The sequence below is a fragment of the Engystomops pustulosus genome, chromosome 10, assembly GCF_040894005.1.
Source record: "Engystomops pustulosus chromosome 10, aEngPut4.maternal, whole genome shotgun sequence".
NCBI lineage: Eukaryota > Metazoa > Chordata > Amphibia > Anura > Leptodactylidae > Engystomops > Engystomops pustulosus.
This window is the reverse complement of record NC_092420.1, coordinates 25,457,904-25,477,301: the sequence shown is the minus strand read 5'-3', so window position 1 is coordinate 25,477,301 and position 19,398 is coordinate 25,457,904. Positions and strand designations below refer to the sequence as shown.

The 19,398-nt window shown below is 45.2% G+C and overlaps 1 protein-coding gene across 7 annotated transcripts in view; it reads right to left on the bottom strand.

Moving 5' to 3' along the window:
• The window catches only part of PHF2 (PHD finger protein 2), a 166,501-nt gene that overhangs the window by 69,850 nt on the left and 77,253 nt on the right, over positions 1-19,398 (bottom strand). For all 7 annotated transcript variants that reach the window (XR_011850240.1, XM_072127434.1, XM_072127436.1 and 4 more), the window contains exons 2-3: positions 18,655-18,740; positions 2,338-2,452 (exon numbers count right to left, since the gene is read on the bottom strand). Coding sequence is in view for 6 of the 7 variants with exons in the window: in XM_072127434.1 (XP_071983535.1) it covers positions 2,338-2,452; positions 18,655-18,740 (201 nt within the window). In the remaining variant the exon portion in view is untranslated. The remainder of the gene's footprint in view (positions 1-2,337; positions 2,453-18,654; positions 18,741-19,398) is intronic.

The following is a 19,398-nucleotide window of genomic DNA, read 5'->3' as shown; positions in this document are numbered from 1 at the left end:
AGCACTATGAGCAGTAGTGTCGGGACAGTCTGCAGCGAGTACTATGAGCAGTAGTGTCGGGACAGTCTACAGCGAGCACTATGAGCCTAGTGTCGGGACAGTCTGCAGCGAGCACTGTGAGCAGTAGTGTCGGGACAGTCTGCAGCGAGTACTATGAGCCTAGTGTCGGGACAGTCTGTAGCGAGTACTATGAGCAGTAGTGTCGGGACAGTCTGCAGCGAGCACTATGAGCCTAGTGTCGGGACAGTCTGCAGCGAGCACTATGAGCAGTAGTGTCGGGACAGTCAGCAGCAAGCACTATGAGCAGTAGTGTCAGGACAGTCTGCAGCGAGCACTGTGAGCAGTAGTGTCGGGACAGTCTGCAGCGAGCACTATGAGCAGTAGTGTCGGGACAGTCAGCGAGTACTATGAGCAGTAGTGTTGGGACAGTCTGCAGCGAGCACTATGAGCCTAGTGTCGGGACAGTCTGCAGCGAGCACTATGAGCAGTAGTGTCGGGACAGTCAGCAGCGAGCACTATGAGCAGTAGTGTCGGGACAGTCAGCAGCGAGCACTATGAGCAGTAGTGTCGGGACAGTCAGCAGCGAGCACTATGAGCAGTAGTGTCGGGACAGTCAGCAGCGAGCACTATGAGCAGTAGTGTCGGGACAGTCTGCAGCGAGCACTGTGAGCAGTAGTGTCGGGACAGTCAGCGAGTACTATGAGCAGTAGTGTCGGGACAGTCTGCAGCGAGTACTATGAGCCTAGTGTCGGGACAGTCTGCAGCGAGCACTATGAGCAGTAGTGTCGGGACAGTCTGCAGCGAGTACTATGAGCCTAGTGTCGGGACAGTCTGCAGCGAGTACTATGAGCAGTAGTGTCAGGACAGTCTGCAGCGAGTACTATGAGCCTAGTGTCGGGACAGTCTGCAGCGAGCACTATGAGCAGTAGTGTCGGGACAGTCTGCAGCGAGTACTATGAGCAGTAGTGTCGGGACAGTCTGCAGCGAGTACTATGAGCAGTAGTGTCGGGACAGTCAGCAGCGAGTACTATGAGCAGTAGTGTCGGGACAGTCAGCAGCAAGTACTATGAGCCTAGTGTCGGGACAGTCTGCAGCGAGTACTATGAGCAGTAGTGTCGGGACAGTCTGCAGCGAGTACTATGAGCAGTAGTGTCGGGACAGTCAGCAGCGAGTACTATGAGCAGTAGTGTCGGGACAGTCAGCAGCGAGCACTATGAGCAGTAGTGTCGGGACAGTCTGCAGCGAGCACTATGAGCAGTAGTGTCGGGACAGTCAGCAGCGAGTACTATGAGCAGTAGTGTCGGGACAGTCTGCAGCGAGTACTATGAGCAGTAGTGTCGGGACAGTCTGCAGCGAGTACTATGAGCCTAGTGTCGGGACAGTCTGCAGCGAGTACTATGAGCAGTAGTGTCGGGACAGTCTGCAGCGAGCACTATGAGCAGTAGTGTCGGGACAGTCAGCAGCGAGCACTATGAGCAGTAGTGTCGGGACAGTCTGCAGCGAGTACTATGAGCCTAGTGTCGGGACAGTCTGCAGCGAGCACTATGAGCCTAGTGTCGGGACAGTCTGCAGCTAGTACTATGAGCAGTAGTGTCGGGACAGTCTGCAGCGAGTACTATGAGCCTAGTGTCGGGACAGTCTGCAGCGAGCACTATGAGCAGTAGTGTCGGGACAGTCAGCAGCGAGTACTATGAGCCTAGTGTCGGGACAGTCTGCAGCGAGTACTATGAGCCTAGTGTCGGGACAGTCTGCAGCGAGTACTATGAGCAGTAGTGTCGGGACAGTCTGCAGCGAGTACTATGAGCCTAGTGTCGGGACAGTCTGCAGCGAGTACTATGAGCAGTAGTGTCGGGACAGTCTGCAGCGAGCACTATGAGCAGTAGTGTCGGGACAGTCAGCAGCGAGCACTATGAGCAGTAGTGTCGGGACAGTCAGCAGCGAGCACTATGAGCAGTAGTGTCGGGACAGTCAGCAGCGAGCACTATGAGCAGTAGTGTCGGGACAGTCAGCAGCTAGTACTATGAGCAGTAGTGTCGGGACAGTCTGCAGCGAGTACTATGAGCCTAGTGTCGGGACAGTCTGCAGCGAGTACTATGAGCAGTAATGTTCGGCCATATTTGCAATTAATTTTATTTTCAACATTTTTATCCTAAATCTGCTTTGGTGGCTTTTTCCAATGACAACAAGTTAGCCCCTATGTACATGAACTTTCTGATCGGTGGGGTTCTCAGTGATGAGACCCCCCACAGATCCCAATCACGCATCTGTTGTTTTCCTATTACACCACAAAATAATGGTTGTCCTATCTCTAATAACCACATATTAGGAGCTCTTTACCTTGGAAAGGTTCGACTCCGGAGTTCTTTGATGAAGACTTGACTGCCATTTTGAACTGGTTTGACGTCTGTGGCTTGTCCTGTATCATGTTTGTGCCAATTTCTTTTCTTTTTCACTAGAAAGAAAGAGAAAGCAAATTTATTTTTCTCATTCGATAAAAAAAAAAAAAAAAGAAAAGACAAATGTCTATGGAGGTGAAGCTCCAAGTGGGTTGAATAATAATCTACACTGTGCAATAAAGCAGGACTGCATTATAGTACAAACCAATATACTTGTTATACTTGAAAAAGGAGCTTTCCAGGAATTAAATTTAGTTACACCTTTGGGTCATTTATATAGAAGATAAATATTGCAGATGACAATAATAAGCTTTGTAATATTCTTTATTATAGAAATCTGTGTCCTGCTTTTTCCCCTGCCTTTCTTCCTGTATTAAGTAGTTTGTATAAATCAGTTTTCTGTCCTATATCCACTCGGAGCTGAGAGATAAAGGAATCTAATAAAGTGTCTAATGACTTATCTCTTTACAGACAGTCCCTAGATAATAAAAATTCTCTAGGTATGGCAAGAGTTAATCTGTAGCCTTCTTTCCTGATCTCTTTGCTCAGTATGAGAGTTCAGATACACTGCTCACTACAGGAGAAAGAAGGGAGAGAAAATAAAAGGTCATGTGATAACCACAGTGTTAGGCTGTAGTCGGTTGGTTGCAGTGCATCCAGTGTGGCCAGTGTTGTGGTGAGACATCATCTCAATGAGGTTTTGTGCAGTGATGCCAAGTACACATCATTACTATTGAACAGAGCAGGACAGTCTGTTACATCATCACTGGGGGGCAGAGCATAAGATGGAGGAAGAGTTACTGAGAACTAAAGGATCATGGGACCTGTAGTTTCCAGTGACGGCCATCTTGGTGATAACTCCACCTACTTTACAGTGGCCATAAAAATTTCTGAAACTTAAAATGACTAATGACACTGGGGCACATTTAGTCGCGAACCCGCGGCGCGTTGTCCGGGTCTGCCGGGATTCATTAAGGTCGTGCGCCCGATATCCACCAGGTGTCGCTGCTGCACCGAGATCCGCCGGAGTGCGTGGTGCATGTGAGTGCGTGATCTTGCGACACAAATAGTTTTTTAAATTCCACGGTTTGTCTGAATCCGTTGCGTTGTCCGACAGCCACGCCCCCCCATTGCGCCACAATCCGATTGTGTGCGCCAAAAACCCGGGGCAATTCAGCGCAAAACGGAAATATTCTGGAAAATCTAACGGAATCGCGGCCGCAGGACCCTTAGTAAATTAGCCCCATTGAGTTTTGTTATATTCATTTATTTATAGCATGATGGGTCTTTGTATTAGACTTTCATATTCCTGGAATATCCCTTTATCCGAAATGAGCATATTACAAAGTTTGCAAGCATCTGCACTATTAATTTTGGTAATGATAAAAATAATTGACTTCCAATGTTTAGTTCTGCTTTAAAATAAGGCCTCAGGCACACAACTGTGTTTCGGGGCTGTGAGCTAGTCACCCAAAACTCGGCTAATTCACGGAACCCACTGACTTACTTACTGTGTATGATAATGGTTCGGTACGGTGCATGAACTGTGGGTTACTGTACTGTGTATGACACAACAAACCACAAATTAATGAGGAGGTCCTATTCCTGCCCATATTTGCAACATGGCCAGTTATCTTCAATGCACATCAGTGGGGTGAGCACCTGTCACCTGTCAATGTCCTATGGGCCGCACAAAAGGCCCAGCAAAGTGCACATGGGGGTGTGCATGAGACCTTAGACTGGTGGGGTTAGGCAGATCGATCATCTGCTTCCGCATTACTCTGTCAACTTTGTAGTAGCCTTACATCCTTACATCACACTGTCCAATCAGCACTGAAAGATTAAGACACACCCCTTTGACAAAGTAAATGATAACACCGAAATGTCAATACTTCTTTGATGACTAGCAGATGAACAAAACAGAGAGAATAAGAAAAGGGAATCCAGAATTGTTATTTCAAAAGGAATTGAAAAAAATCTAAAAATTCTAAAGAGGATATGGATTTTCTTAGTAATATTCTACGAGACACCCGCAGAGAATAGTGAGTACACCCCGGCCGCACAATGTCTTAATAGACATTGCAATAACTCCTCTTCTTTATGCCGCCGAATAAAAATTATAAATCCCGTGACCGCTCTGATCTATTATCCAAACAGCTCGAAAACGAAGCAATTTGGAAAATGTAATAAATATTGGAGAATAATATATGGCGCAGAGCGTCTCCATGATGGCTCTGCAGCTATAAAGAATAGAGAGCTGGGGCTTTGTCATTCCAGCAGCCGCATCTCCCGAAATCAATATAATAACCAATTATATGCCGGTGATATTTATTTTATGGATGAAAATACGTAAACGTTGTAAGTCATTACAGGCCTCCCGCGTGATAAACTGCATCGCTTTGTGTTGTGCGCCGCCCTCGACACGCGCGCCGATCAATGCGGAGGGTGACGTCCTATTTTCTGTTTTGTGCTAAATTTTACATATTATAATCCGATGCTGGGTAATTGCCTTCTCCCAAATCAAGTCACAGAACTTTAGAGGAAGCATTAAAATTATACAGAAAGCCATTAAATAGAAAGTGTCAAGTCAAACGAGGTCGAGCGAAATTACTGAGGACTCTACGTGTGACATCACTGCCAACTGCGGACATACAACTTATAGGGGGACTTTCTGGGGGTGAAGGGATTGGAAGAATCTTTTTGTTAGGCTTAAAGGGAACCTGTCATCAGGATTCTACATTTCTACCTGATGACACGTTCTATCATGAGTACTGGGACAGGGGACCGGTGGACATGCCAAGAAGTTGGAATTTGTTGGGGGCCGAGAGTTCCTGCCCCTATAAGCAAACAGGTGCACAGCTCCGACGAACAGAGGAGGTGGTAAGTACACTTTTATTTTTTTTTCAAATTTCTTTTCTTATTTTACAGGGGCTACAACTGTCATACCTGTCTAGAGAACCCATATTCTCCCATTCAGTCATGGATGGTATACCACAGCCACAATTCAATATACCCCGGTATACCACGGCAAGGCACCCTGGCATACCACGACAAGGCACCCTGGCATACCACGGCAAGGCACCCTGGCATACCACGGCAAGGCACCCTGGCATACCACGGCAAGGCACCCTGGCATACCACGGCAAGGCACCCTGGCATACCACGGCAAGGCACCCTGGCATACCACGACAAGGCACCCTGGCATACCACGACAAGGCACCCTGGCATACCACGACAATGCACCCTGGCATACCACGACCAGGCACCCTGGCATACCACGACCAGGCACCCTGGCATACCACGACAAGGCACCCTGGCATACCACGACAAGGCACCCTGGCATACCACGACCAGGCACCCTGGTATACCACGACAAGGCACCCTGGTATACCACGACAAGGCACCCTGGCATACCACGACAAGGCACCCTGGCATACCACGGTAATGTATAGTGTCATACAAGTAATCATGTTTCTGCGGCCTCTCCCTATCTCCGTCATTGTGGACGGGCAGGAGCTGCGCTCGCAGTGATTCATTGCTCCGGTGACTGTCAGTTTGTTCTGGCAGCTAAGAAGCAATCTAGTCGCAGGGCGCGCACGTTACTATACGGAACAGATCAATCTCAGCCACCGCTAACAGGAGCTATGAATCTCCATGGAATAAATGTGACACACACAAAAAAATAAAAAACTAAGGAGGAACAAGCCATTCAGGTGATGTCACACTGGTGCATATTATACAGGCCTGTATTATTAGACTGGTATTATGAGCATTATGGTTACTAACTCTTTTTCATGTGTTTTGTCCTCCTTATTGTACATCTCTGAGGCCTCTTAGTTCTTCCATTGCCCCCTTCCCCCTGGATAGGGGATAGCTGTCTGATCAGGGGGGAAAGCTCATCCAGCTATGCTTTCCCCATTTCTGATGCCCTTAGTGTGACCAACAAAAGGCAGGACCAGTAATACAAGCTACTGTATGCTACCGTGGCATGAGGGCAGTCATGCTATTATACTACATGCTGACACATCTGCCACGTTTTAGAATGCTACATGGTACCTAGAGTTACCCCCCAGGTGAATCCCATCTAAATCCATCATGATAAACCAGGGACACTTACTCATAGATCCAGGTAGCATGTAGTAATCCTCATATTTTTTGTTATCCATGGCCTCCTTATTTCTAAAATCAACTTGTAGAATTATGCTAATGAGTCTGAAGTGCCCTGGGGGCATTACCAGAGCTCTGCCTTTCCAAAGGCTGTTACACTGCCTCACCGCCCCTGCTCCCTCAGCACGTTCCCCCTCCCTCTGTCGGATGCCATCTAGCAGCAGCAGAGGAAGATTCAGCACAAAGAGGGAGAAGGACGTGCTCTTACACAGTGTAACAGCCTGTGAAGATACAGCTTTGTTAACAACCCTTCTGGCAGATGGTAGATTTCCTTTAATGCAAGGAAAGGGAGATAAAAAGGGTCATGTTGTTGGATTCAATAAGCCTGATATTGTTGGGGGAGATTTATCATTAATTTCTGAGGTAAAACTGTTCTAGTTGTCCACCAATCAGGGCTCAGCTTTCATTTTATAAACAGCTGTGGGAAAATGAAAGCTGAACTCCGATTGCTTGCCAGGTGAAACTAGAACAAGTCTGCTCTCAGACACTTCTCATAAATCTCCCCAAGTTTTTATGTTCAATCAAATTTTCAGTTAAATATAAAAATAAATAAAAAATAAATAAAATTAATAAAACACAGAGTGGGGCTCCTTCCAGAGGGCCGTGTGAAAGACTGATATCCGGGAGCACAGTTTGCAGACAGATACCGGTTCTCATAGAAGCCTTTGGTGCCTGGCCGTGGCATGATGTACGTCCCCGTACCACCCTGGCATGTTTCTCCTGTTTACGGCCTTGCGTCATGCCTCGCTATGGAGAGGGGAGGGGTGAGCAGCGCTCTTGTGCCGGGACCCGGATGTGACACATGTTCGTTTTAAAGGAGCCTAAATCTCACATGAACAAGATACATTAATGGAAATCGATCATTTAGTGCACACCTTAAAAAGCAGTGTTACAGACAGAATCCACTTTTACAATTATGCTAATGAGCACTCCCCCAACTGTGGAGCACTAAGAGAACAGAGGTGGAAAGACAGACAGTATAGGAGCCTGTGAAGCTGCGACATGGAAGGGCTTTGGTAACACACCCAAAGCCTTACTGTCTCATAAGCATAACTGTAAAAATTGATTTTAGAAGAAGGCCAAATATAAGAAGATGACCACAGTCCCGGTGCCTGGACCTATGAATGAGTGTCCCTGGTTTATCATGCAGGATTTTGATAGTAGATTTCCTAAAAGTGTGTATCAATCACAGGTGCCTCCAGAATAGCGCACATCCGATACAGGTGCCCAAATATAACTCTGTGTGCTACCTACAAGCTCCACAAGGATTAAGTTTGTTCCCTTCTACAAATTGGAAACCATTTTGGTTGCTGTGATTCCTCCTGCCTTCAGAGAACCCTTTATATTGAGGTCTCTGAGACTTACATTATGGTGTTAAAAGCTTTTATCCCCCAAAGATCATTTACATAGAATACTCTCTCTCTAAAACTAAAGACCCTTAATAAAAGGCAAATGCATGTCTGGTAAGCTTATACCAGGTCCTACACAATAAGTGGGTAGCACTTCTGCCTTGCAGCGCTGTGGTCCTGGGTTCAAGTCCCACCCAGGTCAACATCAACATCTTCTCTTCGTGTTTGCATGGGTTTCCTCCAGGTCCTCTGGTTTCCTCCCACACTCCAAAACATACTGATAGGTTGATTAGATTGTAAGCCCCATTGGGGACAGGGACTGATTTGGCAAACTATGCAGCGCTGCGTAATCTGTGTGCGCTATATAAATAAAGGATGATTATTATAATTACATGAGGCGTTACTAAGACCCCCCTTTAATAACAGAAGAACCGTCTTTTTGTAGATCTGCAAAAGGGACGGCCCAAATTTCTTACTAACTGCTCACATTTGCAGCGTTTGCCTATATCACAGCTGTCACCAGGCAAAATGGTGCCCACCCAATGCATTTACAGGCTGAATTACACGTCCATAAAAAGATGATTATCTCTGCATTGCTTCATCTGTTTGTGGCCACAGACCTACATTTCCGCTCCTATTACAGGCCCCTAAGCAGCGGTATTATTGCTTTAGGAGGTATTTTGGCCCGAAAGGCTCCCTTTAAAGCAGATTCTCTAAAGTACGAAGCCTAATGGTTACAGTAACAAAATAATATAGTAAAAAGAGCGAGGGGTCCGGCTGTGAGATAAATCATGTACCCAGCAGAGCTGCTTGACTCCTTGCCTCGGGAAAGAGCTTCTCTTCAGTGCAAAGTGTCATCCACCGCGAGATAGAAATCACAAAACCGGGCAAAACCATCCGAGTTCTGCCCAAAGTAGTAAAAATTACAACTAAACAGCAAGACATTTACACAATTTGGCGTATTTTGTGCAATAATGACCTTTAAAGCCAAGTATATTCAAGAAAAATTATTTTGGATTATGGCCATCATCCAGAGGACTGGTCGATGGTGGGTGCTGTCTCTATTATGCATCAAATTGGAGCCATTGGACCCTGTTCTTCTAATAAGCAATAGCCTGCAGCATATTTTATGTAAATGTCATTTGAATATTAGGGGGGAGGGCACATTCAGGACCTTAAAGGAGTATTCCCACAAAAACAAGAATCTTAAATATGCTCAGGATAACAAAACAACACATTCTCTTATTCACTGTTATTAACAAAAATACAACATTTCACAGATTTAATTCCAACCTGTCACCATTAGTCCTGGTGTATACAATTTGGTTGTCCTTGGATCCGACCATAAGCTTCTACATCACTATAGCCACAGATTTTCTTTTCTTTTAAAGCCTATGAAATTTCAACCCCCTAGTGATGTTAACAGGTCATTTTTAACCCTTTACTTTACAATTTTACTCGGTTTTATTGCTGTTTTAGATTCTATCACTCAGTGATGGTCAGTGCAAAATTCCATGGTGTGGGCGGGAACTCTCTAAGCAGAAACTTAGCGAGTCCCCTGGTCCATCTGGTTCTGTGAGTTGAAAATGTGGTTAGATTACCAGGGTACTGGTTTATATACACTTTTTTATTTAGATCCTAAACATTGTACTAGTATCGGACACATACAAAGAGAGATTAGACAGATCAGAGTTGATGAGATCCATGAGATGCCTATTACACACAATGACACAGTTAGCTCTCCTACATTTCTGCTATTCAACAACACAAGAGATCTCCTAGTAATTGGAAAACCGATTAGTAAGGAGTTACAGTGGTCAAGGCGCATCTAAAATGCATCTAAAATGCTAATTGTCACTCTAATGCAGTCACACTTTGCAGTTAAAACTGCATCACAATCAGTTTAAAGATGGTTTTAGGTGCAGTTTTGTTAATTCAACAGGTGAAAGACATGAACTGAACAAGTGAATTTGATTTTGAAGGGGAAACTTCAAACTACAAATGTCTTCCACCTGTTAAATTAACAAAACTGCACCTAAAACCACCTCAAGCTGATTGCAATGCAGTTTTAACTGCAAAGTGTGACTGCATTAGAGTGACAATTAGCATTTTAGAGGTTTCAGCTGTAAGAAATAGGTGGATTCTGGAGATGTTTATGAGATGCATGCGGCAAGAGGTCAGAATCCAGCACAACCCCAAGACAGCGGGACTGCTGCCTCAGGATTATAGTGATCCCACAGACCAAGATGGAGAGGTCAGGGTTGGTTCCGTTAATAGATGGTGGAAAGACAAGAAGTTCAGTCTTAGAAAGATTAAGTTTTAAGAGATAGTGGACATAATGTTACAGACGGCAGTAGTGTGTTATTGTGTCTTATTTCCATCTCATCTCTGATCTGTCTCATTTCTCTTTTTCTATGTATCAGATACAAGCAAATGTCCAGGAGCTAAATGAAAGTGTATACAAACCCTGGACCCTGATAATCTAAGCACATTGTTAGCACACAGCATCTCATAGCACAGAGGGATCATGAAATGTCTGCTCAGCTACTGCCCGCTCACACTGCTGAATCTTACACTGACCATCACTGAGTGATAAGAACAAAAACAGCAATAAAATTGACTAAAAATGGCAACGTAAATGGTTATGTGTAAACATCCCTAGAGGATTAAAATTTGAGAATTTTCTTTCAAGGGTAAATCCCTTAAACTTATTATCAGGACTCCACTGGCGACTTATCCCACTGTATAATCATAGTGAGATACGTCTGTGCCATATGATGTAAGGACACATCGGGAATCCGCCCAACATGTCCTTACAACGTAAAGCAAAAACCGTGGAGTTTTTAGTGTTTTCACAGGCCGGGTGACTTTAAATGGGTGAACCATTCTGTGATAATGGGTCAGATGGTATAAGACACTATAGTAATGTTGTTTGCTACAGATGAGCCGATTCGGAATTTAGGCTTCGCCGAATCAGGACATGTAGCTTGATGGGGAGCTTTACGCACCTAGAAACTAGGCATGGCTGTGATTGGCCAGGTGTGTTCACTAGGTGTTCACCTGGCCAATCACAGCCATGTCTAGTTGCAAGGGGACATAAAGCTGCCTGACTGGTTGGTCTTCATCCCATCAAGCGACACGTCTAGGCAGAGGTCGCATTAACGCCTCACCACGCGTCATAGACGCGTGATGAGGCGCCATTACCCCCCAAAATAATTGCCATGCGTAAAGTTACGCTTGGCAATTATTCCTTGCAGCGCGCAGGCTGAGCGGCCCGGCGCGCGCTGCAAAAGAGGTAAATGTCGCGCGATCACAGCGTGCGCCGGACCGCTCAGCGCGACACTTGACACAGTGATCTGTGTCAGCAGCGCTCCGGAGCGAGAGCGCAGGCCCCGCGATACCTGTGGACAGCGGGGCTGCTGCTCCCTGTCCTGCTCCATCTCTACGTGCCCGCAGATCCGGACGGGTGAGTGTGTGATTGTAGGTGTAGTGTTGTGTGTGTGCAGTGTAGTGTTCTGTGTGTGCAGTGTAGTGTAGTGTTCTGTGTGTGTAGTGTAGTGTAGTGTTCTGTGTGTGTAGTGTAGTGTTCTGTGTGTGTAGTGTAGTGTTCTGTGTGTGTAGTGTAGTGTTCTGTGTGTGTAGTGTAGTGTAGTGTTCTGTGTGTGTAGTGTAGTGTTCTGTGTGTGTAGTGTAGGGTAATGTTCTGTGTGTGCAGTGTAGGGTAATGTTCTGTGTGTGCAGTGTAGTGTTCTGTGTGTGTAGTGTAGTGTTCTGTGTGTGCAGTGTAGGGTAATGTTCTGTGTGTGCAGTGTAGGGTAATGTTCTGTGTGTGCAGTGTAGTGTAATGTTCTGTGTGTGTAGTGTAGTGTAGTGTTCTGTGTGTGCAGTGTAGTGTAGTGTTCTGTGTGTGTAGTGTAGTGTTCTGTGTGTGTAGTGTAGTGTTCTGTGTGTGTAGTGTAATGTTCTGTGTGTGCAGTGTAGTGTAATGTTCTGTGTGTGCAGTGTAGTGTAATGTTCTGTGTGTGCAGTGCAGTGTAGTGTTCTGTGTGAGTGTAATGTTCTGTGTGTGCAGTGTAGTGTTCTGTGTGAGTGTAGTGTTCTGTGTAGTGTGTGCTGTGTGCGCAGTGTGTGTGCTGTGTGCGCAGTGTGTAGTGTGTGCTGTGTGCGCAGTGTGTGCGTGTAGTGTGTGCTGTGTGCGCAGTGTGTGAGTGTAGTGTGTGCTGTGTGCGCAGTGTGTGAGTGTAGTGTGTGCTGTGTGCGCAGTGTGTGAGTGTAGTGTGTGCTGTGTGCGCAGTGTGTGAGAGTAGTGTGTGCTGTGTGCGCAGTGTGTGAGTGTAGTGTGTGCTGTGTGCGCAGTGTGTGTGTAGTGTGTGCTGTGTGTGCAGTGTGTGTGTAGTGTGTGCTGTGTGCGCAGTGTGTGTGTAGTGTGTGCTGTGTGCGCAGTGTGTGAGTGTAGTGTGTGCTGTGTGCGCAGTGTGTGAGTGTAGTGTGTGCTGTGTGCGCAGTGTGTGAGTGTAGTGTGTGCTGTGAGTGTAGTGTGTGCTGTGTGCGCAGTGTGTGAGTGTAGTGTGTGCTGTGTGCGCAGTGTGTGTGTAGTGTGTGCTGTGTGCGCAGTGTGTGAGTGTAGTGTGTGCTGTGAGTGTAGTGTGTAGTGTGTGCTGTGTGCGCAGTGTGTGCTGTGTGCGCAGTGTGTGAGTGTAGTGTGTGCTGTGTGCGCAGTGTGTGTGTAGTGTGTGCTGTGTGCGCAGTGTGTGTGTGTAGTGTGTGCTGTGTGCGCAGTGTGTGTGTAGTGTGTGCTGTGTGCGCAGTGTGTGTGTAGTGTGTGCTGTGTGCGCAGTGTGTGTGTGTAGTGTGTGCTGTGTGCGCAGTGTGTGAGTGTAGTGTGTGCTGTGAGTGTAGTGTGTAGTGTGTGCTGTGTGCGCGTGCAGTGTGTGAGTGCAGTGTGTGAGTGTAGTGTGTGCAGTGTGTGAGTGTAGTGTGTGCTGTGTGCGCAGTGTGAGTGTAGTGTGTGCTGTGTGCGCAGTGTGTGAGTGTAGTGTGTGCTGTGTGTGCAGTGTGTGAGTGTAGTGTGTGCTGTGTGCGCAGTGTGTGAGTGTAGTGTGTGCTGTGTGCGCAGTGTGTGAGTGTAGTGTGTGCTGTGTGCGCAGTGTGTGAGTGTAGTGTAGTGTGTGCGCAGTGTGTGAGTGTAGTGTAGTGTGTGCGCAGTGTGTGAGTGTAGTGTGTGCTGTGTGCGCAGTGTGCTACTGAAATTTTCATACTCCTCCTCGGGTAAAAATACTCCTCAAAAATGGTGAGAGGAGTATTTTTACCCTTCTGGAAAAATGCTAGTGCGACCTCTGCGTCTAGGTAAGGTGGAGCCGCTGGAAACTTAAACTTTGGGTCTCCTCACCTTTAGTGCTCATGGCCGCTCATGGACATTGACTGTTTGATGTGGTGTTGTGCATGAAAAACCTGGGCTGCAATGGACTGGGATCTTTAGTAATTTTATGTGATCTGACAATGCTCAGATTCGAGTAAAGATGCCGCTTTGTGAGCACTTGAATCCTGCCTTTGCTTTGGAGCAGCTGTACCCCAATACCTCTTCACTTAAGTTAATCTAAAGCTTACATGCCAGAATACAGCCACCTCCAAACAAAAGTTTAATTTAGGACTACAGCGGACTTTATTGCTTTATCGTCCAAAATCAAGTTCATCTGCAAGGAGAAGGTGTCTAAAGAGAACAATCACTAGGATGGATAAGCCAGAATTGGCCCAGGAGCAGATGACCTCATCCTCCAGCAGGAAATTACACATCGGCACTTATATGATAGAAGACGACCGCTCGATGATATAGATCCAGAATGTGAATGAATGAGAAATATGTCTGATATAACCTCTATACCGAACCTATAGGGATTAACACTAAGAATTATTCTCTAATTCCCCAAAGAAACTCTACTAGACCCACTGACCTCCGTGCCAGCCTAATACCAAGTGTTTAATCCTAACTCTTCTACTCATCAGTACTTCTACTTTTGATGTGAATTTACCTGTGAATTTACTTCAGCTAGTGACAGGCTCCCGAAGGGTCCTATCACCTAAATACCACCCTTCTTTTAACTAAAAATAGTTTGCCTCACATTGTTCTCTAGTATACAGCTGCGAGTCAGAGGGGGAGTTGCCTCCTCAACCCAGTTCTGCTACTCCTCCCCATGCCTTAGGCCTCTTCTCACCATTCAGTACTTCCTATCATGTGACCAGGGTGATGTCATCTAATGTCCTGTTGCATATGCAAAATCTACCCCATGTATGTATCTGATAAAAAGAAATCACAGCAGCCTCCATGGACTTTCTACTCCTCCACATCCTCAATGGAGGCTGCTGTGATTTCATGTGATCAGATACATACATGGGGTAGATTTTAAAAATGATAGGGGTAAGGCCCCTATGGCATCATCCTGGTCACATGACTTGAAGTGCAGAACTCTCTCTCAATGTTCCAGCACATGTTCAGGCACTGTGTAAAACATTTGACACTGTATTTCCTACAGAGCTGTGTATATCTGTAGATGAATATTGGCAGAGGGTGTCCTGAGCAGTTAGTCCTGTCAAATCAGACTAGGGAGCCAGGGCCGTGCAGTGAACACTGCATATGTAGTGCTCCATTTATATAACTGGATGTTATCACGTCAGGTGAGTTGCAGCCATGGTAAGGATAAAGGCAATGCTTTTTAATCATGTTTTATTGGAAGTATTTATTTAGGTTGGGTTCATTTGAATGGCAGCTTCCCTTCAAAGGGACTGTAAACTACCTGTGTTTTCCACAAACTCGCCTCCATGGCTTGCTGCCCCTTTCATATAGGATCTTCGTTCATGATCAGTTGTGATTCCATTGGTCAGACCACCACTCACCACTTATCCAGTCCCAACATGCTTTGTGATCTGTTGGGGGGTCCCAGTGGTTGGACATTTATCCTGGGTTAAACCTTGCTAAACTGTGTAGAAAAACCACATTAAATCCATATTACATTGGGTATAACAGGTTTCTACATTTATCTCTGTGCAATCTGCAATAAAGCCGACATATTCAGCTGATGAAGATCCTTATCAATGCTGAGGATCCTCATGTGGATCTTCAACACAGCAGACCACAAATCCATGGCAGATGTCCAAGAGTTTGGCTTGGATCCTGTAGCAAATACCTGTCAGATTTGCAATATGCAAATTAAACAAGTACGCATACCCAAAATAAAAAACAGTTTGCAAAATATGTTATCACTCACTTCTAAAGACCATCAGTAATGTCTGGGTATATATCACAGGAGGATAGCGGGTAAAAGTCACTAGAGCTTCAAAGCAATGAGCGATATCACTCACGAATCTGCTGAAAATATCAATAAAAATATTGCTATTCTACAGCATGACAGGAGATGGACTCTAATATTCCGGTTATTTACAACGTTTCCAGACAGAAAAACATAAGAATAGATAAAATACAAGAGCAACAAGACAACATGAAGAGGACAATTGATCAAACAAAAAACAAGGGCACAAGAAAGGATCACAGATCAAACAATGCATAAGGCGAAGACGGCCCGACAGGAATCCTAATGGAAAGTGACAATGCATTTCAAGGGGAGGCGATACAATAGCGTCAGACGAAACAGACCAATACCGAAATCGAGACAAAGGAAAGCAGCGACATAATACAAGACAAAGCGACAGCCATGTGAATGTTAACTATGTGGACGGTGCATGGTACCTGGGCCTCATTACTTTCACCTGACCTCTTCTGCCACATATTTATCACCCAATGCAGGACATGGCATTGTTTACTGATAGTAGGAAACCTTGTTGATCAACAGTGACTATCTTGCCATCTAGTCAATTATGTAGTACGGCGCCACCTGGTGTTTAAAGCATATTACAGTGTATGTCCACTTAATGAGCTGAGTGCTGTGGACACACATGCTCAGTCACTCCAGTTAATCTCTGCTCACAGCAGAACAGACTATAGGAATATTTTTAGCCCTGCTTGTCAGGAAAGGAGCAGACCTGAATGAATTTGGCCCCCCACACCTTGTTCAAATCAAACAAAATTGGTGTGAAACGTTTGTCCTAGAATTTTTTCACTTGTGCCACTATTGTTTTGAAGATATAAATGAAAGTTTCAAGAGGTCATCAGAGGTCAACCAGCCCCCTCACATTACCAAAATCAAACAAAACTGGTGCCAATCAATTGTGCTCCGTTTGTGCCGCTCAAATATTTGGGTTTTTTTGCTGCTTTTGTTTTGAAGATTAACAAAATTGTAAAGGTCAAAAAATCAGCCAGTCCCCCCTCCATGAGCAGAATCAAACAAAATTGATGTCAAATGTTTGTGCTATGTTTGTGTTTGTTTGTGCAGCAAAAACAATGTGTTAGCCAGCACCAGGCATATATTAGCCTGGTGATCAAACCAGAGAAGTGTCACTAGGTTTGTATTTTAACAGTTCATCCTAAACACATTAGCTTATCTAAACAGCTAAACGTATCTTAAAAATTTATAGCAGCACAGATGAAATTTTTTGTTGCACAAATATAGCACAATTGATTGGCACCAGTTTTGTTTCATTTCGTTAAAGTGGGGGGCCTGGTTGACCTCTGATGACCTCTGGAAACTTTTATTAATATCTTAAGAACAACAGCAGCACAAACAAAGATTTCTGATGCACACACCAGGACAATTGTAGCACAAATGTTTGCCACCAATTTTGTTAGATTTACATAAGGTGGGGGGTGGGGCTCATGGTGTAGTGTGTAGCCCAAAAAGCCACTGGGACCCCTTTGATTTGACACTACATTTAGGCAACTGACCATTTGTGAAGACTCCTTTAACACTTTAGCGTACGTTCACACAAAGTTTTCCTGATGTGTAATGGATGTATTTTGTTTTCCTTAAAAATCAAGTTTTCCTTAACCCATAGGATAGAGGATAACTTGCTGATTGGTGGGAGCCCCTTTGGTCCGACCCCCATGGAGAAGGGGATCCTTTGAACCCCAAATGAATAGAGTGGAAGCCGGACCCCACTTTTTCTGCTAGTGTCAAAGACATGTAAAACCTGCCACTCCATTCATTTGGAGTACAACAGTCCCCCATTCTTGTGACTACTGGGACCCCCACGATCAGCAAGTTATCTGATCTGATCGATTACCAGAGCGAACACAATATCAATGGCAACACAAGTATATGACAATACTGTCTGTAGCTACAGTGAATGAGGCAGACAGAGAGTCCTTGGACCTCAGAACAAGTGTCTGGATTTCCCTTCCAGATACAAAAGGGGAGAATAAGAAAAGTATTTAAACAAAAAAAAAAAAAGAAGCAATGTGAACAATGTGAAGGATACATATAATCCATAGTGAAGGATATGACACCGTACTGTTAGTGAGACGCTCTCCATTGCTGCGGCTGACCTTGCAGGCGCTTCATATTGTAAGAGTTGGTTGCCTGCAGCAATAGACCCACCACGAGTCGGGAAGATTTTTTTGCAGCTTTCAATGAAACGTACCAATTACTGGACCAGACATTGCAATCCGAGGTCAAAACACACAGAAGCTAAAAGCACGGAAGATTATTAAGATTTTGGGTGTTGTAATAGTCGCATTCATAGCAATTGATTTTACTTGCTGTAAATCTGAAGCTTCTCACCAGCTACACAGCACAACTTCTAGTGGGTCAAGCGGTACTACCCCCTTCCAGTCATATACTCATATAACTTATAGATACGGAATGGCTGCGGAATTCACACCGCGGGAATTACCCAACATTCCACAGCAGAAAACTACAGTGAGCGCATCATTTCTGATGTTTTTTTTTAAATCATATCATTTTTATGGAACATAAAATTAAACAGAAGTTGTCAAGGTTTTGACACATATAAAACTTCAAAACAAAAAAATACAATAGTAACAGATTACAAATCAACGGTCATGTGCGGCTCCAATAGGAACTCGGGGAGAAGAACATGTAGTTCATTTTGTTACAGAAGTTTGGGCTCCAGCCACTAAAACACTTTAGAAAGTCGGGGAAGCTCCAGCGCCCCCATTATTCTCATGGGGTCTAAGGCCGCAGCAGACAAATATGGAAAATCTGTGAATCTCAGACTGTGCCCTGGCCAGTATTTAGTGGTCTATGAGCCACGGACTGACCACGGTAGTATACTGCTGCTGGTCGTAGAGTTGTACCCTAGACAACAAACCAGAAATAGCAAACTTTGACCTCATGTAGGTTTCAATTTATGTTAGACCGGAGCTGGACCCCCATAACTGATCAGGTGGCAGATCTGATACAAAAAGGAACCTATTACTGTGTAATCCTACAACACGTGTGAGATTTAGGAATAACCTCTGCAACACCTGGGGCAGGAATCAGTGCCTCGTATTCCCATCCTAACATAATAGGCCCTATCTAGGAGCAGCAGCTGAGACCAGAATAATAGATGGGGGGTCTGACTTCCACAGATCTGACACCCCTGCAATTGGTCACCAATATTTTTATCCTTCTAACAAGATTAATCAAGGAAAAATCTTCTTGTAAGTACCAATTCTTAGCAATCGCAAGACTTAAAGGACATGAGACATTGCCACCAGTGTTCCTGGAGAGGGAGCAGGAGAAGGGACCAGTGCTGACCACATGGAGGAGGACTGACCCTTGTATGTGCATGTTATACATCACATGGCTTTCTTCTAATGCAAACAGACAAAAGGGGCGCAGAGTACTCACATGTAGACTTCCCGTGGGTCTTTTCACAATTCGGACAGTGGTAGATATCAATATCTGGAGCTTCATCTTCATCCACACCAACACAGCTGTAAAATAAAGCGCAAAGTGAATCTTGTGCCTTGTGTCACCATTATCTTCCAAAACTCATGTCACCCCCTATGTCTCTGCGGTGTGAATGAATGTGATCTGACACTTCACCGCAGGCCCTTTACCTTCAATATGGAATGTAACACCCCCCTCCCCATTCAGAATGACAGCAGCTTGTACTGCACATGAGACCAGAAAATATAAGACCTGCTGCCCTCTCATTTTCACCGACAAGGATGCATCATACACGCGACACAATCTGCAGATGGATCAGCCATTGGTGGGGTGCAGACCCCACTGATCACAGGAAAGGAGTCCTGTCCCTGAGCATTCCCATTGGACAGGGGATAACTTTTCCCAACCCCTTTAAGCAGTGGTCCTCAAGATGGGACCGTGGAATGATTAACCTCAGACCAAGTCTGGAGAAGGTGGACGGGAGGGGCTGTAACCGAAAGGTGGACATTATAAGCATGAGGGCTACAAAAATGAAGGTATAATTGCCGGGGTGCTTAATGGAAAAAGGGCCAAAATCAGGGGCTACAGAGAGAGGGAGAAAAAAAGAGGCGTCATAAAGATGGCATCACAGTAACAGCATTTTATATTGGGGGCATTATGCAGTGTAGGGATCTTTGTGCCTGAAAATCTGCACAGAACATG